Here is a 27,996-nt window from a genome sequence, read left to right on the forward strand (position 1 = left end):
AATGGTTAAATATAAAATTCTTGGACTGGTGGTATGGTTCAAGTGGTAGAGCACCAGCCATGAGTGAAAAAGCCAAGTGAACACAAGGCCCTGAGTTCAAGCCCCAGCATTATTTAAAAATAAAAACAAATATTCATTTTAGTTGAATAATACAGGTAATTAATGAAATACAAGTGACTTACAGCCATATCATAAATTATTTTTTAAAATTATTATTTAAAAGCTGATTAAGGCCCTAAAGGCATGTAATCTGCATTAACAAGTACATTTAATTTAGTGAACCGGCTCAAATTAGGTTCAATATTTGGTTTCAAAATAAATGTTTAAAAATTTAAAAAATGATAATTCATTATGAAATTCCATCAAAAACTGGCCCATTTTTAACATCAAAAGCTAATAACCAAGAAATAGGAAACATTACTAAAATAAATTGTGCTATTTGGGGATATTTAGTATCCAGTCCTAAGAACAACATTAAGACTAAAAATAAAGATTATCATACTTTTTTTGCTTTTGTAGAAAAGTCAGGAATAAAAACATTAAGCCAGGCTCTGGTGGCTCACACCTGTAATCCTAACTACTCAGGAGCTGAGATCTGAGGATTGCAGTTCAAAGCCAGCTTGGGCAGGAAAAGTCTGTGAGATTCTTATTTCCAATTAACCACCAGAATACAGGAAGTGTGCTGTGGCCCAAAGTGGTAGAGTGCTAGACTTGATCAAAAAGAGATCAGGGACAGTGCCCAGGCCCCGAGTTCAAGCCCCATGGTGCCAAAACAAAAAATACTAAGTTGAAAGAACTGAGTATTTTTAGCCAGGTGCAGTAGCTCACATCTGTAATCCTAGTTACCCAAGAAGAGGCTGAGACACAAGGATTCCAATTTGAGGGCAGGCAGGGCAAAAGTAAAGGAGATCTTCAACTTAATTAAATGTGTGGGTTTGCTGGCCTCCACCTGTCATCCAGCTACATGGCAAGTGTAAATAGGAGGGCTGTAATGCAGGCTAGTCTGGGAAAATAGCAAGACTCTATTCATAATAACTATAGCAAAAAGTGGTAGAGCGCCTGCCTAGCAAGCACAGTACTGTGTTTAGTACTGACTTCAAACCACACTACCGCCCAAAAATGTAATAATAAAATAACTATTTTGTATATACCTTTACAGCCAAGAACTCCTCTATGATGTGCAAATAGCAAGTGGTGCTCTGGGGCTGGAGCCCTAAGAAGGCCAGCACAGGGCTCTGTGGGCAGCCCCACTCACGTGTTAGTCTGCCAGGCAGAGTTCCACAAGCAATGCTCAGTTTAACCTCATCTTTTCTTGAAAGGCTTCATTTTCAAAGGGCCTTCAAACCCACAGGGACAACGCACATGTTACTCTCATGATGGCTTGCCCAGGGAAGCCCTAGGGCCTTGGGCTGAAGATAGCAGACTCAGCCTGGGAGTTAATAATGCAACAAGACAGTGTTTAGCCAAGCGTCAACGCCTGTGATCACAGCACTCCCAGGAAGCAGAAACAGGAAGAAATGGGGTTCGAGGACAGCCTAGGTCATGTAGTGAGACCTTGTCTCATAAACACCCCCCACCCCCAAAACAAAAACCAAAGACTGTGTTTAATGAACACCAAAGTCTGGTATATAAGCCGGATGGCATGTACGTGGGAAGGGGCAGTGAGGGCTGCAGTGCTTTGTGGGGTGGCACCCCCTCCCAGCATTTTCCCTTCAAGTACAGCAGGGCAGGAGGACTGGCTCCTTTCACAGGTCACGCACTTGGGCTTAGGTGGGTTCACAGGCCTGCCCAAAGCCACACGGGATTCCTGCCCTGCGTCCAGCAGGTGCCACGATAACCCTGCTGAGAGGGTGTGAAGAGAGGGCATGAGTATGAGGTGAACATTCACAGAGACAGCACTGGCAACTCTGAGGCATGCCAGCGGCAGCCATGTGCAACAGGACACAGGCCTGTGCCTGTGACCCAGGCCTCCGCGGCCCCCATGTGGCCAGTTGGGTCACTGCCTCTCCCTTCTTCCCTCTGTGGATCCCAGACCCCCAGGAGGAGGTGAGGAGTCCCAGGTGGTGCTCCCTGTAGTGCTCACAGGTAGCCGTTCCCTCAGTATCCACGGTACACTGGGCCAATGCAGGCCTTGGTGGCCCAAAGGCCATAAGGACTTGGGGGTGAGGGGAGCGGGGAGGGCAGCACACAGAAGACTGTGACACATGGCAAGCCACAGTGCTAGGAAAGAGATACAGAGGGAGGTCAAACGTCCAAGCAGAGTAGTCCCAGAGTTGCTGTGTGGGCAAGACGTGGGCGCAGGGCCCAATGAAGAGCAGGGAGGGGGTTGGGCTGAGGAAGCATGCCATGCTGATGGGTGTGGGCGTGGCCCAGTTTCTGCAGTGAAGGGATGGGGAGGAAAGCAGCCACAGACCACAGAGAGGGCTAAGAAGACCCCATGAGTCTAAGCATCTCTAGGAGGTCCTTGGCAATGAAGCTGGCTGCTCAGGTGGCTAAGGAAGGTTGCTCCCAACACACCTCATCAGGTGTGGACTCTCAGCGAGGCTTGGCAAGAGCTTCTGGCTCTGCAGAAATACAAGGAAAAATGGTGTTCCCTCGGGTGTCCATCCCACTGGTCCCTGGCGCTGTCTGGTAGAACAGGGGGGCTGAGTGCTTTTCTCTCTCCTATCCCAAAACAGCCCAGGCAGTCTGGGAGCCTCCACTGCAGGGTAACTTCCAGAAAGGAAGCGCTGGGGGAGGAGGGACTAGGTCAGATAGGGAGGAAATGCCCCCTAGAGGGGTGAGCCAGGGGATCCTGCAGAAAGCAGGTTGTGGGAGGGCCACAATACCAGGAGATACCAGTGGGGGGCAACACCGGCCCACATTTGGCAGAAGATCCTTCTGCTTTTCCCATGTTTTCCACCAGGTGGCGAATTAGGCTCAGGGACTACAACATATTTCTCACCTCCCAGGCTCAAGCTGGGGTACAGGATACCTCCACAGAGAGCCAGGGACCTGGGTAGAAGCACCCTATGCTCTCCACGCAGGTTCTGGGCAGGGCTAGAGTGTGGCTATGCACCTCTTGAGCTTTCACACAGAATCTGGTCACTCAAGGGACAGACAAAGCAGTCAGGCCTGACCAGGCAAGGTTGTGATGCCCACACTGTAAGCCAAAGCTGCCCACCCCGTGTGTGTGTGGGGTCTTACTCTCCTGGCCCATGCCCCATCTCCCCACAGCCGCAGCTCAGTCACCATCATCAGAGGCCATCACTGGGTATCAGGGTCTTGGAAGCCCCAGGCTTCTATGGCAGCGATGAGGAAGTTCTCAGAGCACAGGGGCTGGTTGTTAAATGTGTCACAGTGTCCTGTGCGGCCCCGGTTCAAGTCTCCATCGATGTAGAGCGCCTGGCCACCTCCTCCCCCTGTGGGATGCTAAGGTCAGTGGCTATTTTGTGTCCCAGCACCACTCCCCCCCACCCCGATGCCATGAGCCCAGCCTTTGATGTGAATCCAGCTCTCCTTGCCCTAAAACCACTACTGACCTCCAACCCTGCCCCCCACACACCCCCACACCTCCCTGGCTTGTCCAGGCCATTTCTCCCAACTTTATTGCTTAGTCTCCCTATCAGCACAGGGCCTCTTCTGTTGCTATCATCAAGGCTCAGGTAAGACCTCTGCCACCAGGGTTGGTGGTGGCTGGACATGGGGATTTCAACCACCCACCACCCCCCAGGCCTTTTTCCCAGGACCGGCCAGGCCCAGGCACCCACCGATGATGAGGCAGTCATTGCCCCCAGCCATGAACATGGACTCAGTCTTGGAGGGCAGGTTGAAGTGCCGAGCAGCCAGGAATGGGGAGAGCCGGTCAGCAGGGTCTGAAGACATGGAGTGGCTGAATGGGGAGGGAGTGGCAGTAGTCTCTGAGGACAGGAAGGATGCTGTCTGCTTGGTCAGCTCGGGGTGCTTGATGACCACCCACTCATAACGCTGCACCTCTGGCTGCAGCTGAGGGTGAACGGGGAAGCATGAGTTCCTGGCATGTGACAACCCGCTGGGCACCTTCTGCCCCTCCCAACAAGCCCTAGCCCATCTCCATTCCACAAATCTGCTGTGGGCCAGGCCTGGGCCAGGGGCTGGGGAGATGGCATCACGTAGGTAGCTGGGCCATGCTGGTTTGCGGGACTCTGAAGGTGTTAAGCATTAAGGACTAGAAGAAAATGAGGTCACCCTCTGCAGGGACTGCTACAATAGAAATAAGCCAAGGCCACATAAGCTGGGGTGCCAGAGTGCAGGTACTAGAGCTCCCGAGCAGAGGCCCCTGGGCATACACTGGGAGTCCTGTGCTCAGCCCCACTTACCCTAAACACAAAGCATTCTCCAGTCCCAAAGAAGCCGAGTTTGCCTCCAAACTTATTTCTCTCACTCCAGTCTGTTGACAGGTAAGCGCCACACACCTGGGAAGGAAGGCTGGGGTAAGGCTGTGCAACCTGCCCATAGCAATGTTCCTCTGTGCACGCCTGCTAGGGACAATTACAGGTCACAGCTGAAGGGTGCTGTGTGCTATAGCTCCCCACCAAGAGCAAGGCAGGTGGGGAAGAGGGCTGAGTTCAGAGATGCACCCAATGTTCGTCTCACCCAGAGGCCCTCAATTTCAAGACTAAGCTCCCTGTATGGACCATGTCCACACTGAGATTGTGGTGTCAGCCCAGCCAGCTGCAAACTCACATGGAGACCAGGTCCCCTGGCCCCTCTGGGCCTTCCTCACCTCCTTCTGTGTGGTCTTGATGAGCAGGAGGGTGGGCTCATGCCGTTCACACTGGAAGTAGAACCTGGAGGCAGAGACCACACATGCCACTCTGCATCCCCTCTCCACCACTTGCTGCCAGCCTCCACAGACTCTCCGCCCCAAGGCTGAGAAAGCCAAGAGCCCGGGAACTGTGTTGTTCCTCTAACCATCTTGTGTGCATCTTCACACCTTGATGCCACCCTGGCACCTGCCCTGGTGTGGTGAGGGAGAAGCCTCACAGCACATGTTCCCCTGTGGGCACAGCCCAGAACCAGGTGCTCCGGGCAAGCAAGAACCAGAGGAACAGGTCCTTGCTTAAGGAAAGCACACGTCCATGCAGCCTGGCACACCAGGCTTGGCTAGTGTCCCTGTGGACTGGGTGACATGGCTCCAGCTATGCTAAAATGCTTGTATGGTGGCTGCAGATGGGAGCTAGGGTAGGGACTGGGCCATTCCGCCTGCACCACCCTTGCCAGGTCACAAGCAGAGTTTGTGACTAACTTACCTGAAACTTGAAGTGCTGAATACTGACGGAACCTGGCCATGCTGCCCTGGGGGTGGGAGGGCAGGGAGTGGGCCTGGGGGAAACCCCTATCAGAACAACACACGGGTGGCTACTGGAGAGTCACCAGGCCAGGGCTGACACAGCTTCAGCCTCTCAAACAGCCCTTCCCCCACCCATCCACCCCTTGCCAAGCCAGAGACCCACACAGGGGAGGGGGTGGAGAGAGTGAGAGGAGCTAGGAGGTGATGGCATTGTCCCATTTAGTTCTCCCCTCTATCCCATGTGCGCCCGAGGGGGAACGCTACCTCTTCCCCTACTTTCTCTTGAGCTGTAGTGTATGCAGTAATGACCTTCAAAGTCTGGGCAGCCTGGAATAACAGAAGCCCAGAAAAAGGGCTTTATATTCTCAGGCCCCATAAGAGGAGGCTGAGGCTCACTCGAGCCTGAGGCTCAAAGACTCATTTCTAGTCATCCCTATGACCTCCTGGAATCTGGTCACCCCATGATCTCCTGGAGGTGGCAGGCAGGATGTGCTTGAGGGCATCATGTGATTTCCCTGAGACTCCAGAGCCTCACCTGGTCAGGCTGTACCCGTGCTGCAGCGAGGAGAAGAGAAGGAGGGGCTGGCAGAGTGCAAACCGCTCTGGGACCCAGGACCAGATGTCTCTCATCTCCTTCACGCTGACAATCTCTGAGCGGAAATTCTCTGCGTGGACAGCCAAGTGAACAAACTGCCTGTGGAGAGTAGGGAGAAGTCAGTCCCCACAGTGCCAACACTCTGACCACACACCCACCCTGAGGACCCAGAGCCTTTCTTCGCAACTAAGCTCAAGGGGACATATCACTTTCCGGCCAGGTTTACAGCCTGGTTCCAGGTGCCAAACAGGATGGAGTTCCCCCTTCTCTCCCCTCACCCCGCCCCCTGCTACAAAGAGGGGATAGGAAGATAACAAAAGCAACTTTTCTCTCATTAATCAAGACAGACTATAGCTCTGGCAAGGAGAGTGCTGCAGGGCTAGCCAAGCACCAGCAGATTGCACAACCAAGGCAGAAAAAAGGACAGAGAGACAGACAAGACAGACAGATGAACAGTGCCTGGGTCAGGCTGAGGCAGTGAGTGGAAGCCAGCCCATGAGAACCAGCCAGGCCCTGAGAAACAGCAAGCAGCCAGCTCACAGTGGGACAGCAGGAAAGCAGAGAAGCCAGGTGTGGAGGTGTGGTTTCAGACCTACCTTTTAGAAAGCGAGACACTGAAAAACAGGAGGAAGCAACGGACACGGAGAAGAAAAATAAAATAGACAAGGAAAGGTTAGTGGTGGGTACTAATCCCTGATCACACTTTCTGTGGCCCAGGAGAAAGAGAACTCCATGCCAACAGTCATGCCTACAGCACCATCCCAGCACTGGCTGTGAACCAGTACCAGTCTCCCAGCCCTGTTCCCCAGGGGCTGCATTCAGGGCAGGGAGGCCACACCAAGCAAGGGGCTGTGACAACCACCAGCCAAGAAGCCTGGAGTTGGAGGGTGGAACAGGGACTGCTGCTACATGACTCCTGGAGCCTGCCCGGCCCCGCCGGATCTTCTGACCTTCCCTCTCAGCCATGGGCCTTGGTCCCCAAAGACAAGCCCCAGTGTGTCTCATTCTGGCCATAACCAGGAAAGCTCTTCCTGCTTTCTAATGTCTTTCTATCCTCATGGGGCCAGGTGGACAGATGGCCAGAAGCAGACCAAGAGATCAGCAGGATGAGCTCATGTTCAGACCTCGAAGATGCATTGCACCAAAGCTGTTCACTCCTGTGTAGACCCCTTGCAGGCTACCAGAGGCTACACACATGCACACACATACATGTGTGTACACATACATACATACACGCATGTGCACGTGTGCACACACACATGCATGCACACACAGCCCCAGGCCTGCCTACCTCTTCTGCTTGACGGTGATGCCCTTCTGCTTCAGCGCTTTCTCATTGGCCATCTGCAGGAGCTGGATCTCCTTGCGTGAGAAGAGGCGGATGGCAAAAGCTTTCTCCAGAAGCTTCTCAGGGGACACTGTCTTGGCAATGTCCTTGACGAACATGCGGATGTCCTGTCTCACGTTGTCTGACTCAAGGGGCTGGCCCACTCTCACCTTGTGGAAGAATTTGAGGATGGCCAGAGCAACTCGGTACAATACCTTGTAGCCTTCAACTAGGAAGACATCAAAGACCCGGGCAAAATAGTTGAGGGGCAGCTCCCCGAACAGCCAGCGCTGCCAGTCTGAGTAGACCTGCAGGACATCCTCGGACACAGCCACCATGAGTTTGTGGGCTGCCTGGCAGTATTTGTTTACCAGGTCCCCAAACGTCATGCAAGACGACTCAAAGGCCAGGAAGCTCTGGTCAATGAGCTTCTTGCCAGGGTCATTGCAGGCCAGGATGCGGCAGGCCTTCTCAAAGCACTCGGCCTCGTCGATGCTGTAGTGCAGCAACAGAGCCACCACAGCCGGCAGAGCAGGGCAGAAGGAGATGTCGGGGAACTGATTGGCGATGCACAAGAGGATCTTGCGCACAGCCCCCTCACCCCGGGCGTTCAGGCAGTAGGTGGGCACCTGTGTGTTGTCCACAAACTCAGGCAAGGGCAGGCTGCTGCTGCTGTGCTTGCCCACAATCTTGCCCACAATGTCGCTGTACACGCTGGCGTCCGGCGTGACTGTGCGACAGGGGATGTCCCGGATCAGGCGCTGGTACACTTTTCCCCGAAGGGCATGGCTCTGAGCCCAGTAGCCCTGGCGCGCCAACTGCTTCAGCTCCTGCAGCTCTGTGCAGCTCAGTTCCTTGGGCCCCAGGTCCTGGATAGCAGCATCCATCTTATCCCTGTCCACAAAGCAGTTGTACCCTGGGGAGTCCATGGTGCCTGGTGTGCCTGGGAGAAAGGCCCGGGGCTGCCAGGAATGAGAATGGAGTGGTTAAATCACCCAGTCCCCTTTCTAGAGCTTTCCTGCTAACCTGCCTACCTTCCCAGACCCTGTAAGACTGAAGCATATGCATCCAAAAAAAGTCACATTTTTAAGATATTGCTTCCTATTTCTAAGAAGTACTTTTTCTTTTCTTTTTTTTTTTTTTTTTGCCAGTCCTGGGACTTGGACTCAGGGCCTGAGCACTTTTTTGCTCAAGGGTAGCACTCTGCCACTTGAGTCACAGCGCCACTTCTGGCCATTTTCTATATATGTGGTGCTGGGGAACTGAACCCAGGGCCTCATGTATACGGGGCAAGCACTCTTGCCACTAGGCCATATCCCCAGCCTGAAGTACTTTTTCTTTTCTTTTTTTCTTTTTTCTTTTTTTATTTTTTGGCCAGTCCTGGGCCTAGGACTCAGGGCCTGAGCACTGTCCCTGGCTTCCTTTTTGCTCAAGGGTAGCACTCTGCCACTTGAGCCACAGCGCCACTTCTGGCCATTTTCTGTATATGTGGTGCTGGGGAATCGAACCCAGGGCCTCATGTATACGAGGCAAGCTCTCTCGCCACTAGGCCATATCCCCAGCCCAAAGTACTTTTTCTTAAAAAATTTTTTAAAAAATTTTTTTGCCAGTCCTGGGGCTGGAACTCTGGGCCTGAGCTTTTTACTCAAGGCTAGCACTCTACCACTTGAGCCGCAGCACCACTTCTGGACTTTTCTGTGATTAACTGGAGATTAGAATCTCATGGACTTTTCTGCTTGGGCTGGCTTTGAACTGCGATCCTCAGATCTCAGCCTCCTGATAGCTAGAATTACAGGTATGAGTCACCAGCCAGCATAGTACTCTCTATAAAGTACTAGGGAGGCTTCCATTTAAGATAAGTGGTGGGGCTGGGAATATGGCCTAGTGGCAAGAGTGCTTGCCTCCTATACATGAAGCCCTGGGTTCGATTCCTCATCACCACATATATAAGGGGAAAAAAAAGCCAGAAGTGGCACTGTGATTCAAGTGGCAGAGTGCTAGCCTTGACCCAAAAAAAAGAAGCCAGGGACAGTGCTCAGGTCCTGAGTAAAAAAGTAAGTGGTATGGCTGGAGCCAGGACTCAAGTGGTAGATCACTTTCTTTGTGAGCACAAGTCCTTGAATTCAAACCCCAAGGCTGCAAAAGCAGAATGAAAAAAAAAGTGGCTGTTCTAAGAAGTCCTTATGAACTTCTTAACAGTAAACTTTCCCCATGGTTCTGAGTAAGAAGCTTGGACTGAGTTCCTGGAAGGCTTCAAAAGCTTAACCCTGCTACAAACAGCTCTCCACGTGGGGAGATCTTCCAAGGCTCCAAACATCACCCGTGGTCTGACAGCTATTCAAAAAGGAAGGAGCAGGAGGAGACTGCAGGTGATGCCTCCTTCCAGCCCGTGAGGCCAGGAGTGCCCAAGCAGCTGTGGTAAGGCCATGAGCCTGCTTCACTCCAGTGTCAGATGGAGTTGTGAAGTCAGCTCCTAACTTTCTGAACCTGCCCGCTTGAAAGCTAGGTTCTAGGTAGATAATTCCAGACACAATCATTTAGGGGAAGCTAAGAAATAACAATGTGCCAGCTTCAGAACCAGACATTTCTGGGTCCACCGAACCAGTTTTGGGGTTTGGTGCTGGCTCGCCATGTGGGAAGCTGTTCAGATTCTGGCCATGTGCTACTTGAGAGTCTGGACAGCGAGCTCTAACACCTACCCTGGCCCAAGGCCACTGTTTTGCATACGCAGCACAATATTCTCCCATGCACAGCACACTAACCTTTCTGCCCAGCACAGTCTAGAGAAGTCACACAAGACAGCTTCAGTGCGTTTGGTAAATGATCACACTGTTCTGGTTTCTCTTGCATCTAGAACATTCACCTGAAAATAGAATAAAAGAAAAAGTAAAGAATTACAAAATAATTGTAGTGTAGCACTGTCCCGAGAAAGCATCTTGGTGTGGAGTTTTGTGTGTGGTACTAAGTACCTTCATGTTGCTGTGCAACTATGGCCACCCACTCTCACTTTCCAAAGTGGAGCTTTCCTTCTTTTTTTTTTTTGGCCAGTCCTGGGCCTTGGACTCAGGGCCTGAGAGCACTGTCCCTGGCTTCCTTTTGCTCAAGGCTAGCACTCTGCCACTTGAGCCACAGCGCCACTTCTGGCCGTTTTCTGTATATGTGGTGCTGGGGAACCGAACCCAGGGCCTCATGTATACGAGGCAAGCTCTCTTGCCACTAGGTCATATCCCCAGCCTGGAGCTTTCCTTCTTAAATGGTAATTCCTGCCTTCTTTCCTCCCTTCTTTTCTCTCCTGTCTTCCTTTCTTCCTCCTCCTTTCTTGCTTTCCTCCAGCCCTTTCCTTTTCTGCTTTCCTCCCTCCCTCTGCTTCCCTCCCTCCCTCTGCTTCCCTCCTTCCTCTCTCTTTTTTTTTAAGACAGGGTTTCTCTTTATAGCCTAAGCTGGCCTTGAACATGTGATCCTTCTGCCTCAGCCTCCTTCTGCTAGGATTACAGGTGTGTGATACTAAGCTCAGCTCACTATTATTCTAATTTTTGTCCTCATGGATTTGTTCAAGGTACCTTGTATGAGTGCATTATAATATTTGTCTTTTAAAAATAATTTTATTGTCAGGGTGATATACAGAGGGGTCACAGATGCACACATAAGGTAATGAGTACATTTCTTGTCAAACATTGTTATCCTTACCTCGTTTTTCTCCAACTTTCCCTCCTCCCACCTTTTTTTCCTGTGCTGGTCTTGGGGCATGAACTCAGGGCCTGGCTACTGTCCCTGAGAGGTTTTTTTTTGGCTCAAGATTAGCGCTTTACCACTTGAGCCACAGCCCTATTTCTGGCCTTTTGGTAGTTTATTGGAGATAAGAATCTCATAGACTTCCCTGCCTGGCTGGCTTTGAACCATGATCCTTGGATCTCAATCTCCTGAGTATCTAGGATTACTGGTATGAACCACTGGCACCCGGCTTGTTTGTCTTTTTGACTGATTTCTCTTATCAAAATGACTTCAAAGTTAATCCATGCTATAACCAATAGCAGAATTTCCTTTTCCTTATTTATTTATTTATTTTTGCCAGTCATGGGCCTTGGACTCAGGGCCTGAGCACTGTCCCTGGCTTCTTTTTGCTCAAGGCTAGCACTCTGCCACTTGAGCCACAGTGCCACTTCTGGCCGTTTTCTATATATGTGGTGCTGGGGAATCGAACCCAGGGCTTCATGTACACAAGACAAGCACTCTTGCCACTAGGCCATATTCCAGCCCCTCCTTTTCCTTTTTTTTCTGGGGGGAAGGAGTAGAGGGATGACATAGAGCCTCTCTGTGTAGTCCAAGCTGGCCTCAAACCCTCCATCACCCTGCCTCAGACTCCTTCCTGGGTGCTGGGATGACAGGCACACACTGCCATAATTGGTCACAGAATTCCCATCCTTTAAAGGCCCAGTAAGGGGCTGGGAATGTGGCATAGTGATAGAGTGCTTGTGTAGCATACATGAAGCTCTGGGTTTGATTCCTCAGCACCACATATATAGAAAAAGCTGGAAGTGGTGTTGTGGCTTAAGTAGTACAGTGCTAGCCTTGAGCAAAAAGAAGCCAGGGACAGTGCTCAGGCCCTGAGTTCAAGCCCCAGGATTGGCAAAATAAAATAAAGGCCCAGTAATACTCCATCTATGGAGCAATCATATTTTGGTTACCATTTGTGAGTGGACACGGGTTACACCCACCTCTTAGTTATTGTGTATAACGTTTCCATGAGCAAGGTGTGCAACACTTTCAGTGTTTCAAGCTTATACTCGCTGATAGCTTTACAGAGGCTTTCCTATAGAAAACATTCATTAAAACCAAGTTTTCTGGGCTGGGAATATGGCCTAGTGGCAAGAGTGCTTGCCTCGTATACATGAGGCCCTGGGTTCAATTCCCCAGCACCACATATACAGAAAATGGCCAGAAGTGGCACTGTGGCTCAAGTGGTAGAGTGCTAGCCTTGAGCAAAAAGAAGCCAGGGACAGTGCTCAGGCCCTGAGTCCAAGGCCCAGGACTGGCGCAAAAAACAAACAAACAAGTTTTCTGGGTCTGGGGTTGTTTGTTCCTCAGTGGTAGTGTAGTGAACATGTTCTAGTCTATGGATTTAATTCCTAGTACTGAAAACAAAAGAAAAATGGAGGTTTTCTAATAAGCATTACAATCATATTAATTTGATTTTAGTATATCCCATTGGAAAAGCCTTGCCCACAGCAGGACCAGGCCTGCTGCCTGGAGGGTCCCTTCTTCCTCAGCAGACAGCATCTAGCTGGTATCTATGGAAGTCACTTTGTCATGGGAGGGACAGCAGTGAGGGTGTCCACTTCTCCCTGGCTCTGAAGAGGTCAGCAGGACAGCCTGCCTCTCACAGCCACCATGGACAGCACAGCTCAGTGTACCACATCTGAACTCTCCATTCTGGGTTCACAGACCTCTCAAGCCAGCCCAGGACCATCCTGTGTGGGCAGAAAGAACTCATTCCTGCTCTGTGCAACAAACACAGTCATCACCACAATGGGAGCTGTGCAGAGCAGCACCAGCCTTCACTCAACGAACCCTGGATTCAGGTTGAATATTAAACTTGAATCTCCAAAAGAGATGCCTATATTCTGCAGAGTTCCTTCCAGGAGAAGCAGACACAGAATGGTATTTGGTGTGGGAAAAAATATCTGGGAACATGCTGGATGTAAAGGGACCCCATGTGTCATGATCCTTTTCCTTCTCCATGCCTCAACAAGAAGAGAAGGATGTTTTGGGGGCCCAGTGGATAAGACATCTAAAATGGGTCCAGGACAGTTATTTCCCATAAATTTTATTTATTTATTTATTTTTTGGCCAGTCCTGGGCCTTGGACTCAGGGCCTGAGCACTGTCCCTGGCTTCTTTTTGCTCAAGGCTAGCACTCTGCCACTTGAGCTACAGCGCCACTTCTGGCCATTTTCTGTATATGTGGTGCTGGGGAATCGAACCCAGGGCCTCATGTATATGAGGCAGGCACTCTTGCCACTAGGCCATATCCCCAGCCCCATAAAATATTTTTGTACATAAGTGATATAGGAAAAATCCTACTCTATAGCTGCTGACTCACAAGGTTCAGATGGTGAGGATTCCACAAGCCGTGTCTGCCAGGGGACAGCTACTTCACTGAGGGTCTCCAGAAATGACATGGAGCCTGGAGTGATGAGAAGAAAGCAGCTGGGGAAGAGCTGAGCAAGGAGAGCCAGAGACAGCATGCAGGGCAGGTGTGAAGGCTCTGAGGCAGGGACAAGTTCCATGGGTTCCATGGAGAGAATGGTGCAGCAGAGTGTGCATGAGAGGGACGGCGAGCACCACCAGCCCTGGTGGTGGTGCACAGGAAAGAATCTGCAGATTTTGCTACATGCAGTGGGAAGCAGAGAAGTATGTGATCCAACTGGTATTTCTGTTGTGAAGATAAAAACAATATATAGGATGCACTTCATCAGTGTGTCTACTCAGATGTCCCAGTGTTGCTCAGTTTTGACTACCCCTCAGGTCCCCAGCCTGGAACTTGATAGACAGGAGCACCTCAGAGTGATACCCTGTGGGCCAATGACCAGGGAGTCCTGTGGAGAGAAGCAGTGTGGGGGCCAGCCAGGCAGTTCTCCCACAGGCCGTGAGGACTGAGTTCTGATGAGGATTCCCCAAGCACTGCTCTTAACAGCCTTGCTTTCCTACCCTGCCACTTCCTCTCCCTCACTCTGTGAGCTCCTCCAGTGAGCTCTGCGTCTATTGGTGTATCCATTCAAGAGCTCAGTGTGCCTGCAGAAGAAGAGAAGCAAATATTTATTTAAAAGGAGAATAGAGGACTGGGAACGTGGCCTAGTGGTAGAGTACTTGCCTAGCATGCATGAAGCACTGGGTTCAATTCCTCATCACCACATATAAAGAAAAAGCTGGAAGTGGCACTGTGGCTCAAGTGTTAGAGTGCTAGCTAGCCTTGTGCAAAAAGAAGCCAGAGACAAGGCTGGGAATGTGGCTTAGTGGTAGAGTGCTTGCCTAGCACGCATGAAACCCTGGGTTCTATTCCTTACCACCACATAAACAGAAAAAACTGGAAGTGACACTGTGGCTCAAGTGGTAGAGTGCTAGACTAGAGCAAAAAGAAGCCAGGGACAGTGCTCAGGCCCTGAGTTCAAGACCAGGCCTGGCAAAATAAATAAAATGAAATGAGAATAAGTAGTAGTGGCTCAAGTCTGTAATCCTAGCTACTCAGGAGGCTCAGATCTGGAGGATCTCAGCTTGAAGCCAGCCCAGGCAGAAAACTCCATGAGATTATCTCTAAAATAATCAACAAAGAATCTGGGCTAAAGGCTCAAGAAGTAGAATGCTAGCTGAGAAAGCAAGCCAAGTAAATGCAAGGCCCTGAGTTCAAACCAGCAAAAGAAAAAGTAGGTAAAAACAAGTTTGTTTCTTTTTAAGGAAAAACAAATAAACAACAACAAAAATATAGGCCGGGCACTACTGGCTCATGCCTGCAATCCTAGCTATTCAGGAGGCTAAGACGTGAGGATCATGGTTCCATGAGACTCTGACTTCTAATTAACCACCAGAAAATTAGAAGTGGTGCTCAAAGTGATATAATGCTAGTGTTGAGCAAAAGAGCTTAGGGACAATGCATAGGCCCTGAGTTCAAGTCCCATGATTGATCAAACCAAACAAAACAATGGAATTATATATTTATTTATTTGTGATACTAGGGATTGAATTTAGGGCCTCAAGCTTGCTAAGCAAGCACTCTACCATTTGAGCCAAACCCTAGGCGCAGAAATGAGGACTCTTGCTGTGTGGGGCAACTTCTCTAGGTGCTGTCCCCAGTCTGTCACAGGAGCACTTGTCCTTTGGCCACGGGCATAGTATTGGGTTCTAAGAGTGAACTAGAAGGTTTAGAGAGTCTTTAAAGGGCTCCTCCGTTGGAGGTTGGGGAGGAAGAAGCCAGCCTTCTCTGGAGTGGAGCATTACTAAGACATTTCAGTCAACCTCCCCCACCCGGCCTGGGCAGCTGAAATAAATTCAGAATCTGTCCTCCACAATGGCCCCTCTGCTGTTTGCCCAAGAAAAGGAAGGTAGTCAGTGCTGGCTGGGTCTGGAGGCAGCCAAGCTCCACTGACACTGGCTGGCTTTGTTCCAACAGGTGTGTGGTGCTCATGGAGATTTCTGGCCAGGAGGGTGGGTGGGTGGAAAGAAAATAGATGCGAGAAAGGCCAGCCTCGGTGTGGAGAGTAGGCGGAAGATGCCTGGGACCATGCAGATGGAGCCTCTGCACAAGAGACCCACGTCACCCACATCCTCAGTAGCTACAGAACAAATTCCACTAAGCCTGGCTGCCCAGTAATTTAGCTTCATGGTCCATCTCCTTCAACTGGGAGGAGAGCCTGATGGTGGAGGATTTATTCCCCTTTACAAATAAGGACAGCAAGCGCCAAGCATCCATGGCTCATGCCTGTAATCCCTATTTCTCAAGAGGCTAAAACCTGAAGAATGAAGTTCTAAGTCAGCTTAGGCAAGAAAGTCTGTGAAACTCATTCCCTTTCTGAACACCAGAAAGCTGTAAATGGAGCTGTGGCTTAAATGGTAGAGTGCTGGCCTTGAGCAAAAATGCTCAGGGACAGTGCCCAGGCCCTGAGGTCAAGTCCCAGCGTTGGTACACACACACACACACACACTCTCTGATAGTGGGATACAAAGTGGTATTTGAGGGTGCTCAGCACAGGAAGGAAGACCCTGGCCTAACAGACTTTGTAGGGCCCATGAACCTTCCCCAAGGTCACTGCTCCCCTCTGATAAGGGGGCTAGGCTACCCTGGTTAGCCTTGCCCCAATTCCCTCCTCAGCAAGCTCAGGACTCATTTCTCAATAAACACTGCTTCAGGGCCAGGCAGTCATGAGACCTCTGCTTTCTCATCTCTTCAGCAGAGAGAACATAATTTTCCCCAGCAGTTGGATTTGAAAACAAACTCAGTCCCATGTGACACACAGCCTCACATTTAGACTTGGTGATTACATTTGACACCCACCACACTGGGTGTTGAGCCTGCCTTCCTGGCTGACTCTCCTGGTCACAGGGAGCAGAGGTGCCAACAACCATGGCTCCCTTTTCCCCAAACCATTATTCATTCTACAAACTTCTAGTGTGGCCTCTTTCCTGTTTGCCTCAGGCTGGGCCCTGGAGATAAGACAGAGTAACAGTGGTTGTGGAGGAGACTCACACCACAAATGCACATGGGGGGTGGGGGGTGGGGCGAGGTGCCAGGAACACTGAGGAAGGGACTGACTCAGCACCGGAACTGCAGAGGGTGGTGGTACCCCAGGTCTATGAGACATATAGGGTTGGCCTGGGATGGGGTTGCGACAGAGTGCGGAAGGACAGACCTACAGGGCAGGGCAACAACAGTGCGTTAGGGCCTTGAGAGCAGTGATAAGGGGATGGGGTGGCATGAGAGGCAGCAGGTAGTGTGCCCATGTAAGGGGAAGAATGAAAGGTTAAGTACATGACACTTCAGACAAGCATTTAGAAAAATCTCCCTACGCTGAGATCTGAGGATCACCATTTCAAAGCCAGCTTGGGCAGAAAAGTCCATGAGACACTTATCTCCAATGAACCATCAGAAAACCAGAAGTAGAGCTGTGGCTCAAAGTGGTAGAGCACTAGACTTGAGCAAAAGAGCTCAGAGACAGTGCCCAGGCCCTGAGTTCAAGCCTCATGACTGACAAAAAAGAAAAGAAAAAATCCTCCTAGTGGCAGGTATGGTGGCTCACGACTGTTATTCTATTTTTTTTTTTTTTTAACGACTGTTATTCTAGACTGTTACTCTAGCTACTTGAGAGACAAAGATTAGAGTAAGAACACGAGGAGAGGAGAGGACAGGACAGAACAAAAGGGGAAGGAAGGGAAGGGGAGAGGAGAAAGGGAAGAGGGGGAAGGGGAAAAGGGGAGAAGGGGAGAAGGAAGGGGAGAGGAGATCTTCCCAGGTGGCCTAGGATGAGGACCAGAGAAGGGAGGAAAAGTCGAGCTAAGAAGTGAGTGGCTTGCCAGCCAGGGAGGGTACTCATGCAAGTGCTAGGTCAGTTCAGAGTGTGGGCAAGGCCCAGCTGGCCTATCAACAGTGGCTTGTTCCCATGATGCCCTAGGGGCAGGGAGGGGCCCTGTACATACAGACAGCAGGGAAAGGTCAAGGCCGTGCCACCAGACTGAAGTCTACTAGAGTTTCCCAAAGGGATCTCATGCTTTCTAAGATTCATGTTTGAAGTACCCTAGACTCCAATTCATATCCACCCCCACTGGTACCACAGGAGCAGGCTGACCAGGACCTGGGCCCTGCCTGGCTGAGCTTTAGTCCCTATGCCACACGCAGGCAGTAGTATCTGCTGCTGCTCAGCTCAGCTCTTGTTTGGCAGCCTGAGCAATCCCTACGTATGTTCCCAGAGTACAGGAGCAGACAGTGGGCAGAAATGGAGAATGGAAGAAGTAAATGCTCTAGCCTGAGCATGTAGGAAACCTTGACTCACAGGAACAACTGACAACAAAAAGAGGGGGCAGGGAGAGGCAAGTGAGAGAGAAGCATGCGTTCCTCTCAGGAAGGTTCCTATGGGGACTCAAAGCCTGCCTGTGTCTGCTCTTCAGCCTTGCTGAGCACCATTGGTGCCCACTGGTCTCCATAGGCAGAATAAGCAGACAGTTAAGGAGACAGAGGTGAACCCAGAGGCCCTCAACATCTACTGGGCACAAACCATGCCTACTGGGTCAGACAGAGAGCCTGGAAGCCCCATTCCAGCCCCAGGGTGTGCTGTCTAGGGATGAAGAGGACACAGTCATTACCACAGATGACTTTGATCCCTGATAAGAAGATACTTAGAGTGCCAGGGATGCCCCAGGGAGTGGGTCGAGTACAGAATGGCGGGGGAGGGCATATTTGGTGGCTGAGAGTACAGGTGCCAATGGCAAGAGAGTCTAGAAGGGTGTTCAGGCAGGAGAACAGGGGCAGGTGCACAGAGAAGAGGTACTGGTATGTGTGGCGATAATCTAAAGGCATATTTTCCCAGAGGCAGGGAGGGAGCGGGTAAGAGGAGCACACTGGACAGCCAGAGAGGCCATGGCTGGGGATGGGGCATGGAAGTAGCCATGGAACAGGTCACAGGTGGCAGGGACAAGGGCAGAGGGGGTGACTAGCACTCAATAGCAGATGATGATCACACCCTCTTAGAACCTTCCTCTCAAGGGTCCATCCTTCCTATCTACCAGTCACAGAGAGGGCAGGGGCACATTTTATCCATCCCCAAGACCCACTGGACATTCCAGAGACACAATCAACTTCAGGACCTTGTCAGGAATCCTGGGCAGGTGGCGATGGTGGTAATAAGAGCAGATGCCTATCCTCTCCCTGCCAGGACCTGGTCCTGGCATAGCTTAGGACACTGAGCATTGAGAGAAAGGAGCCAAAGGTCTCATGTGTCCACTCCATACTCCCCCCCTCTCCCGTGCTAGTAGTAGGTGTTGAATTCAGGGCTTCTAGTTCTATTGGCTTTTTTACTTATAGCTGGAACTCTACCACTTAAGCCATGCCTCCAGTTACGGCTTTTTATTGGTTACTTAGAAATGAGTCATGTGGACTTTTCTATCTATGCGGGCTTCACACCTTGATTCTCAAATCTCAGCCTCCTGAGTTGCTAGGATTATAGTAGCAAGCTGCATCCATTCTTTCCAGAACCTTCTCAATACCTACGAAGTCCCTGGAGCCAAGCTAGGTATAGCAGATACAGAAATAAGATACCTGGCAGAACTGGTGGAAAAACAGATTTGTAGGCACATGAAGGTAGAAAGGGTGGAGAATGTAGGAGCAGGCCAAAGCTAGAAGAGCCGGTGGAGGTTCGGGAAGCCATGCTCAGAGGGGATTACACAGCATTGGAGTCTGCATGGCGATGGGAGTGGGGTGGGCATTCCGGGTAAAGGGCCAGCACAGTTGGCAGCAGGGAAGACCTGCTGACCAGAGCAGCTCACCTCCCCCAAGTGTGTGTTTGTGTAGTAGGGAGGACAAATCACAAAGGCCCTTGTTCCATTGAGAGGCTCTACCTTCATCCTATCAGCGACGGACACCAGGGCATAAGGCACAGAGGCAAGGAAGCAGTCAAGCTTTTTATTTGAGATCTGTTCTTTGTTGTTGTTTTTTTGTTTTGTTTTGTTTTGTTTTTGGCAGCCTGGAAAGTGGATCCAGGGGCAGCAGCCCTTAGCATTGTTCCATTCATTCAGGAGGTGTCTGGGGCAGGCTGACCACTTGGTCACTGCAGGGGGTGGGCACCATCCTGGGCTTTCCCATGCACCATCATCAGGGTCAAAGAGGTCCTGCATCCTCATCAGCATGTTTTGAGAACACTCCTCTAGATTCTGGAACCCCACTGAGCCCCCACTACTGAAGAGAACCTCCCCTGTAAGTGGCAATGCAGTGGCTAACCACAGGCCTTCCCACCTCTTGCCTTACTACTCTGCCATTTTTAACCGCTAATCCCAGGACCCCTACCATCATTTTCCTTCTCAAGAGGTGAACTCCTATACAGCAACTCCCCTCCCCCCATCTTCTCCCTGAGGGTTACTCTTCTTCCTCCTTCCCTCTCTGGGCTCTCCTGGTACTCTGCCTCCCCATCTGAGCTCTGTGGGCCCATGTCTTCCTCTTTGTGCTGCCCTCTGCCAGGAGAGCACAGGAAGCAGCTAGGCCCAAGCTCTCTGGACCCTCCAGCTTGGAAAGCCTTTCTGTCTCTAGCTCTTTACCACACCCAGTCAGAGGTTCACAAATAGCCCCACTCTCCTAATATCCTTTCTCAGTACCACCTGTCCTACCCTGAATTTGACATTCCATAGGCCATCCTCTCTCTCTCTCTCTCTCTCTCTCTCTCTCTCTCTCTCTCTCCCCCCCCCTCTCCAGTTCTGGGGCTTGAACTCAGGGCCTGTGTGCTATCTCTGAGCATCTGTGATCAAAGCTAGCACTCCAATGCTTGAGCCATACCTTCACCTCCAGCTTCTTAGTGGTCAATTGGAGGTAAGAGCCTGATGGGCTTTTGAATTCTCAGATCTCAGCCTCCTGGGTAGCTGGGATTACAAGCATGAGCCACTGGCACCCAGAAGTCTCTCCCTCTTTATTCCTTGAAGCTCAGTCTAGGCCAATATGTCAAGCCTCAGTTTCCATCCCTCCTGTCCCCTTGTGCCTGGCACAAGCAAGCCAGGCCGAAGCATACTTCTTGATGCCTATACTCAAGCCTCAGAGGGGTGAAAGGAATACCGAGTCACATGTTCCCAGGACCTGCACAGACAGGGCTGGCCCCTGGTGCTACCCAGAGGCCTTCTCTGTTCACCTTCATCACCCTTGCAGGCGTTCCTGGATTCCAGATCACTGCTGCAGGACTGGGGGTGGGGGGGAAGAGGGAGCTGGGCTGCCAGGCAGGAGCTTCCTCTCCAGTCTGGCTGTTTATCTGCATCTCCACAGCTGCCATCAGCCCAAGTCCAGGAACACCTTGTGGACTCCCTGTCCCATTAATGCTCCCTGAGACAGGCAGGCCAGGCTCTACTCTATCTCTGCCTCTCCATTTTGACAGCAGCAGGCTCCACCCAACTCCTTCCAGCAGAGCTCCACTGCGTACTTCCAATGGCTGCCAGGCAGAACAGAGACCTCAAGTTCTTATCTCTTGACACTCTGTGGGCTCTCCTTGGTGAGGTGTCTGCTCACTGCTCCAGCTCTGCACTCATTCCCATCTCTTCAATGTCATGAGGCTTGAAGAGGGCCTGGGTGCTGTTCCCTGAGCTCTTTGTCTCAAGACTGTGGTTCTACCATTTTGAACCACAGAGCCACTTCTAGTCTTCTAGTGGTTAGAGATAAGTGTCTCATGGACTTTTCCTGCCCTGACTGAACCACAATCCTTAGCCTCCTGAGTAGCTAGGATTATAGGCGTAAGCCACCAGCGCCTGGCTCTTCAATGTCATTTTGTAGGGATCTGGCTTCCTCTGGCCCAGGAGATCCCATGTGAGTGTCAGTCCCCTGCCTCCCGTGGCTTCCTAGGTGTCTCACGACCTCCATGTTCCACATGACTCCAGTGCAACTCAGCTCCAACTCCCAGCATTCCCGCTGTGCTCAAGGCTTGGCCCATGGCAGCCCTCCTGAGACTTGTCCTGTCCCCAGTCCTGCCCCTCCTACCACAGCTCAGGAGCACAAGGCCAGTGGTGTTATACCCAGGACATGCAAGGCGCAAAAGGAATGTCCCTGTGGGGAGAAGGTGAAGCAGAACACACCATCCCTTCCCGCTTTCTTTCAGTCACTCCAATCACCCCTCCTTCCCAGCTCCTTCAGTAAGCTCCAGGCTGGTGCCTTCCTATCCAAACATGTTTCCATTCTTGGAGCATTGAGTTGTTGCAGTGACCTGCTTCCATGTCTCACTCTTATACTGGACTGTGACTTCCCTCCTTAAGGGCCATATTACATCCAGTGTGTCCTGGCAAGTGGGAAGCCAGAGGAGGAAACAGGTAGCAACTCAAGAAAAATTGCAAATAACTTGAGCCCAAGATGAAATTTAATTGTGAAGGCTGAATCACAACAGACAGCACTAGCCAGCTTGTCCTAGGCAGTGACCTTCCCCAGTAGCAGCTTCACAAGACAGGAAGGCAAGGTGGATTGCTCCCTTCCAGGATGAAGCAGAGCATAGGAATTTGCCAAATGCTCATGGTGACTGGCACCCCACAGTGACTACCAAATATCTGGCTACAGGGCTGGGAATATGGCCTAGTGGTAAAGTACTTGTCTCGTATACATGAAGCCCTGGGTTTGATTCCTCAGCACCACATATATAGAAACAGCCAGAAGTGGTGCTGTGGCTCAAGTGGCAGAGTGCTAGCCTTGAGCCAAAAGAAGCCAGAGACAGTGCTCAGGCTCTGAGTTCAAGCCCCAGGACTGGCAAAAAAACAAAACCAAATAAATATCTGGCTACAGGGAACTTGATAGTGGGCACTTTACTGGTGGCACACAATAGCAGGCACATGCCAGGTACATCAGGGATGTAACCATTAATGAGGTGTTAGTCACAGCACCATGGGCCAGCTGGCCTGCCTTCTAGGACTGGAAGTTCAAGGGCAGAGCTTAGTGGTATAGTGGTGACTGAGCGCCTCCCCCCCCCCCCCCCCCCGGCCAATTCTGAGTAGGGCCTTTGAGGCTCAAGCTTGGCTAGCCACTCTGAATAACTTCCAAGTTTCCTGTGTCTCTTTCTTGGGAAGAACACCTTTTCTCAAGACTGGTCTGGCTTGCTCACAGTAGCTGGAATGAGACCTTGCTCTTTCAGTATCTTTCATTGTCTGAACTCAAAGAGTTTTCCCAACAGCAGGTCAGGAAAAACACATCCCAGGACACAGAATAAGAATCTGTGGAAAAGAGAGAATGCAGCCAAAACTCGACAGCACCAGATTTTTTTTTTTTTTTTTGTCAGTTCTGGGGCTTGAAAGCTGGGCCTGCTGGGAATATGGCCTAGTGGTAAAGTGCTCGCCTCATATACATGAAGCCCTGGGTTCGATTCCTCAGCACTACATATATAGAAAAAGCCAGAAGTGGCGCTGTAGTTCAAGTGGTAGAGTGCTAGCCTTGAGCAAAAAGAAGCCAGGGACAGTGCTCAGGCCCTGAGTTCAAGCCCCAGGACTGGCAAAAAAACAAAACAAACAAACGAAAGCTGGGCCTGAGCACTGTCCCTGGCTTCTTTTTGTTCAAAGCTAGCACTCTACCACATGAACCACAGCACCACTTCCAGCCTTTTCTGTTTCTGTGGTGCTAAGAAGTCAAATCCAGGGCTTTATGCATGCTGGGCAAGCACTCTACTGCTAAGCCACATTCCCAGCCCCAGGACTAGAATTTTGATGGATCTGAGTTCCAAGTAAGTTATGTGAGACAGATGTAACTGTGGAAAACCAGGCACATGGCAAGTCCTTAGCATGCACCTTCAGAGGAAGCCAGACAGCCTCCTGGGATGGAGTCCTGAAGGCTTAATCATTTTAATAGGTATTCAGAATGCTTCCTGCATGCCAGGGTGCCAGGGCTGGAGGACAGAGAGGCAAGGCCTCGCCCCAGCTTTTAGTGAGCCCTGGCTCAGGACAGTGTACTATGTCAATTAAAAGGGCAGGTGCTATGATTGGAAGGGACAGGACACCCCCTCCGCCCCCCACCCCCAAGGAAAAGGGGTTCAGGAAAGGATTTCTAGAGCCAATGCTTGCCCCAGATGGAACCTGAACAGTAAGGAAGAATAAGGAATCCTTAGTCCCAGGAAGTGATAGAGACAACATGGGCAAAGGACTGGGCTACAAAAGACAACCCACTTGGAGTTGGCGCTATTTATGGGCACAGGCCAGTGAGCACAACTGGGCTCAGATTTTTAAAAAATCATTCTACAGTCCAGCTCACAGGCTGAAGAAGCCTTTGGGCCTGGGAGTCTCTGTGCTTTCACCAAGGGACAGTGTCCTGAAGGCTAGGAGTGAGGCATCTTCCCCATGCCACAACTTGATCCTTCTAAGGTCTACAGGTTCCCAAGATAGGAAGGCTAGAAGGATCTTTGCTAGAAAAGGAACCATGCAAGGTAATTAGGGGTCAAAAGCAAAATGACTGAAGGAAAGGCTAGTAGGAAAGAGATGAAAGGAGCTTTTGGTGGGGCCCAGGAACAAGCTACACTTAGTCAACAGGCTTTTATTGGTAACAATAGAAGAGTGTGTAGCACCCAATTATAACTGTAACAAGCATTTGTGATGGTACACACTGGCACTTGGGAGGCTGAGTCAGGAGGATCCACAAGTTTGAGGACAGCCTAGATTATAGAGAAAGGCTCTGTCTCAAAAACAAACAAACAAAACCAAAACCGAAACAAAACTAAAAGAAGTAAGGATCAGGCAGAAACACAGTTTCAGATATAGTTAGAAATATAGTTTAAGCTGCTCAGCCATTTGAGCATGCCCCCTGTGTCTGGAGGGAAACCACCATTGCTTACACACACCTAAAAGCGAGTGCTCTAAACTGTGCACAGATAGAGGCATACTCTGCAGTGTCAGCTTTTCCTCATCCTTGCCCAAGGAGGCCCCCAGAGTGAGAAAAGATTGGAGGGTGAACACCAGATATCTACCCTTAGTCCATTCTTTTTTTTGGCCAGTCCTGGGGCTTGGACTCAGGGCCTGAGCACTGTCCCTGGCTTCTTTTTGCTCAAGGCTAGCACTCTGCCACTTGAGTCACAGCGCCACTTCTGGCCATTTTCTATATATGTGGTGCTGGGGAATTGAACCCAGGGCCTCATGTATACGGGGCAAGCACTCTTGCCACTAGGCCATATCCCCAGCCCCCCTTAGTCCATTCTTTCCAAAGTCCTGCTTGCCTTACCAGCAAGGGGTTCTGGAGGGAAAGCAAGGCATTGCTAAGAATTCTACAACTGTGGATCCTTGGGCCTGAGAAGGGTTTCACCCTTCCTTCCCCCAAATTCTCATTGTGAGAATACTCTTGCAAGACTAATCTCTAGTTTAAAAAATGCTGGATTTTGAGATAAGTGATCCCTAATCTAGAGGTTTCCCTAAAGGTAAACACAGGTGAGACAATAAAGTCTCCAGAAGGACAAAGGAACCATTGCAGTTTATATCTTTAGTGTTTGATATCCCTCTGTGACACAAACTGGGTCTTTGTAACACAAAGAAAAAGCTCCCAAACCTACCTGCATCCACCAAGGCAATAGTTAATCAATTAGCCTTCTGTTCTCTTCTTTTTTTTTTTTTTCTGTGCCTATGCTAGGGCTTGAACTTAAGGCCCCTTATGCTCACTCAGCTTTTTCCAATCATGGCTAGTGCCCTATCATTTGAGCCACACCTTGTTAATGACTTTTTACTGGTTAGAGACAAAAGTCTCAAGGATTTGTCTGTCTGAGGTGGCCTCAAACAGATTCTCAGATTTCAACCTCCTAAGTAGTTAGCATGATAGGCACAAGCCGATGGTGCCCAGCTTTTGTTTCTTAATTTATGATGTCTTAAGGACATACTATTTAAGAGTACCAAATTCTTGGGCCTGGGGCTGGGAATGTGGCTCAGTGGTAGAGCGTTTGCCTAGCATGCATGAAGCCCTGGGTACAATTTCTCAGTATCACATAAACAGAAAAAGCCGGAAGTGGCACTGTGCGTCAAGTGGTAGAGTGCTTAGCCTTGAGAAAAAAAAAAAAAAGAAGCTTGTGCCCAGCCCCTGAGTTCAAGCCCCAGGGCTGGCAAAAAAAAAAAAAAAAGACACAATTTCACCAAATTCTTGGGCCCTGGAACTCAAGGCCTTTCCCAGTGTGCTACTAGCCTAACTCCTTACCTTCCCCTCCCTTTCTTCTCCTTGGAGCTCTCTACTATCCTTTTCCAACAGCTGAAGGTAGGAACCATGGCTCTGTTACTTCATACATGTTGTTCCTGTCTGGAAGTTTCTCTCTCACACGTTCTCCCCTTCCTGATTATCCTTTAAAATGAAGCTTCAAGGCCTTCTCCCCACCACTGTCTAACTGGATGTTAATCCCTTTACACCACAGGATGCTCTGTCCACCATTCTTAAAACAACTACTAGCACACATTCCTGTGCCTGTTTCCTCACCTCTCTGTAAGCAACTTGAGGGTAGAGACCAAATCTCACTCAGTGCTGTATCCTCAGCACAGTGCCTCCTCATATGAAGTCAATAAATAAATGAAAGAAACTCATTGGACGATGAATTCAGGCTGGTTCTTAGTAAAAGGCCTGAGGTTTTGTTTCTTTGATATTATCTCCATTTGGAAAGTGAAGGCTGCAAACAGCCACTAAAATTACTGCTTCAAGTTGAAAAGGGCTTCTTCCATTCTCAGAGTTGTCATAACAGAAAAGGTATGCTCAAAAGGTAAAACATTGAACAGGGTAAACTTTAAATACTTTTTTTTTTTACAACCTGTTTCATTGTTCTATGTACTTGAAATCAGCAACCATCCAGAAGCAAACACTTCACTATGCCTTTTGAGGTTGGCTCAATATCTAATGAGAAGTAGGAGCAATACTGTGTGCCCAAGGTCACAGACCTGCTGGACAGTCCTGACAGGCGTGGTTAGGTACAGCTAGCAAGGCCCTCCTGCAGGTGAACTTGCAGACACAGGGGGTAAATTTTATTATTGTTATGAAAACCCTACCCAGATTACTAGATTACTTCTGCATCCCAGAAGGTCACCCTTAATCCAGCTGAAAGCCACTGCACCAGTCTTCAAGTTAACATCATCACCACAACAGAACCTTGATTCCTTTCAACAACCTTTAGGGAGAACCTGGTCCACCCTATACCAGGTAATGGTGGACAGGGAGACACAAAGATGGACATGACTTGGCTCCAGCCCCATTCACAAACAAGATTTTAAATACCCAATAAGAACTTCCCATAAAGGCTTCATCTGAATACCAAGGAGATTAGCTGAGGATCAACCCTCAGAATTAAAAAAGAAAATAAGTGCTGGCTGTGGCCATACTGCTTGCTATGAATGGTAAATGTAAAATCTTTGAGATTTCTGGATCATTTCTCATTTCAGTTCATTTTTTTTCTTAAATTGAGAGAGACAGACAGACAGACTATTCACTTATCTTCAATACAAATGAACAAACATTTATAAGGTCGTACTATGGACTGAATATAGAACGTGAAACATAGCCTTTGCTCTCAAGTAGACAAAATGATAACACATGCCAAATTATGGAATAACTGCAAATTGCCTGGAAATTACCAGCTGACTCCAGAGCAAACACAGTGTAATAAAGAAAAGCATCTTCCAGCACTTCTACCCACCCTGGAAAGGTAGGTAGACGCCTTTTGTCTAGGAAACTAGGCTGCTGGAGAGAGACAGTCACCTCACAGCCACTACAGCTAACCTCCACCTGCACAGTATCCAGGTGACATAGACAACCTTTGGCCTTTAAAGTCAGCTCAGCATTTCCTAATCCTAGAGGCCCCACAGCACTATTTCCACACTGTACCAGGTCACCAAGGAAAACCTGTGCCCAGGCGCCAGCACCCCTGCCCCCGAGGAGCCTGGCAAGTACAGGCCACCCCTGGTGGTGCCAGTTCTGCCCTCCAGCAGTGCCACTCAAGGCTCCTGGAGCACAGAACCATGCTGCTCACTTCCATCTCCAAGGGCATGGCCTGGTAAGCTGCTGCCCAGGTAAGAGCGGCTGCCAGCATCAAGAGGACCCCGCTGGACAGAGCTAAAGGTACCTAGGCGTCAGGCGGGCAGGTGTGCCATCCTGGGAGGGCGCTGCGGGTCTCGGAGGCAGAAGGTATCTGAGCAGCTGTTGCAATCTCCCACAGTCCAGAGACGATTTCCTACCCGGTGGAGACGGAAAGCGCCCCAGGAAAGAGTGACACAGAGATGTGACTCTCTGCGACGACACTACGCCTGGGGCCTGACCGGCGGGCGGGGCCCGGCCTGCCCGAAAGGGTCCCGGGTCCCGGGTCCCAGGCCCGCGTCACGCGCCCGCGCCCATAGCCCCTGGCTCCGGAGCCCCCTTCGCCCCAATGCCCCCGCAGTCAGGTCTCAAGCGCGGTCCGGGTCGCCTCCCCCGGCACGTCCGCACGGCCGGCCCCCGCGCGGTGACAGCGGCGCCCGCACCCTCCCCCGGCCGGCCGGCCGCCCCAGAGCCCACGCCCGGCCGCCACGCCCCCGCCGCGCACCCACCTCCGCGCGCCGCGCCGCTCGCCTCAGTCCGCCG

General features: G+C 50.5%; 1 protein-coding gene across 3 annotated transcripts; it reads right to left on the reverse strand.

The window, feature by feature from the left end:
* Positions 1–746: 746 nt before the first annotated feature.
* Positions 747–27,996, reverse strand: Tbc1d24 (TBC1 domain family member 24). 3 transcript variants are annotated; one of them, XM_048331788.1, is made up of 9 exons: positions 27,963–27,996; positions 9,996–10,096; positions 7,198–8,198; positions 5,847–6,005; positions 4,745–4,808; positions 4,338–4,433; positions 3,750–3,984; positions 3,232–3,401; positions 747–2,564 (listed from the first exon to the last, which is right to left on the reverse strand). In XM_048331788.1, the coding sequence occupies exons 3-8, from the start codon at positions 8,160–8,162 to the stop codon at positions 3,247–3,249; spliced, it is 1,674 nt and encodes a 557-aa protein (XP_048187745.1). In that variant the 5' UTR covers positions 8,163–8,198; positions 9,996–10,096; positions 27,963–27,996; the 3' UTR covers positions 747–2,564; positions 3,232–3,246. The 3 variants fall into 3 exon arrangements, with proteins under 3 accessions (XP_048187745.1, XP_048187744.1, XP_048187743.1); XM_048331787.1 differs by lacking the exon at positions 27,963–27,996 and adding an exon at positions 27,503–27,788 and having other exon boundaries at positions 7,198–8,195; XM_048331786.1 differs by lacking the exon at positions 27,963–27,996 and adding an exon at positions 27,503–27,788.

Source organism: Perognathus longimembris, chromosome 23 (assembly GCF_023159225.1).
Source record: "Perognathus longimembris pacificus isolate PPM17 chromosome 23, ASM2315922v1, whole genome shotgun sequence".
NCBI lineage: Eukaryota > Metazoa > Chordata > Mammalia > Rodentia > Heteromyidae > Perognathus > Perognathus longimembris.

Bases quoted from the DNA above. Each gene is read 5' to 3' on its own strand.
- Tbc1d24 (XM_048331788.1), bottom strand. From the start codon at position 8,162: ATGGACTCCCCAGGGTACAACTGCTTTGTGGACAGGGATAAGATGGAT. The intron at 4,809-5,846 runs GTGAGGCTCTGG...CTCTGCCTCCAG, and splicing joins CACGGGTACAGCCTGACCAG to GTTCTACTTCCAGTGTGAAC. The intron at 3,402-3,749 runs GTGGGTGCCTGG...AGCATCCCACAG, and splicing joins CAATGACTGCCTCATCATCG to GGGGAGGAGGTGGCCAGGCG.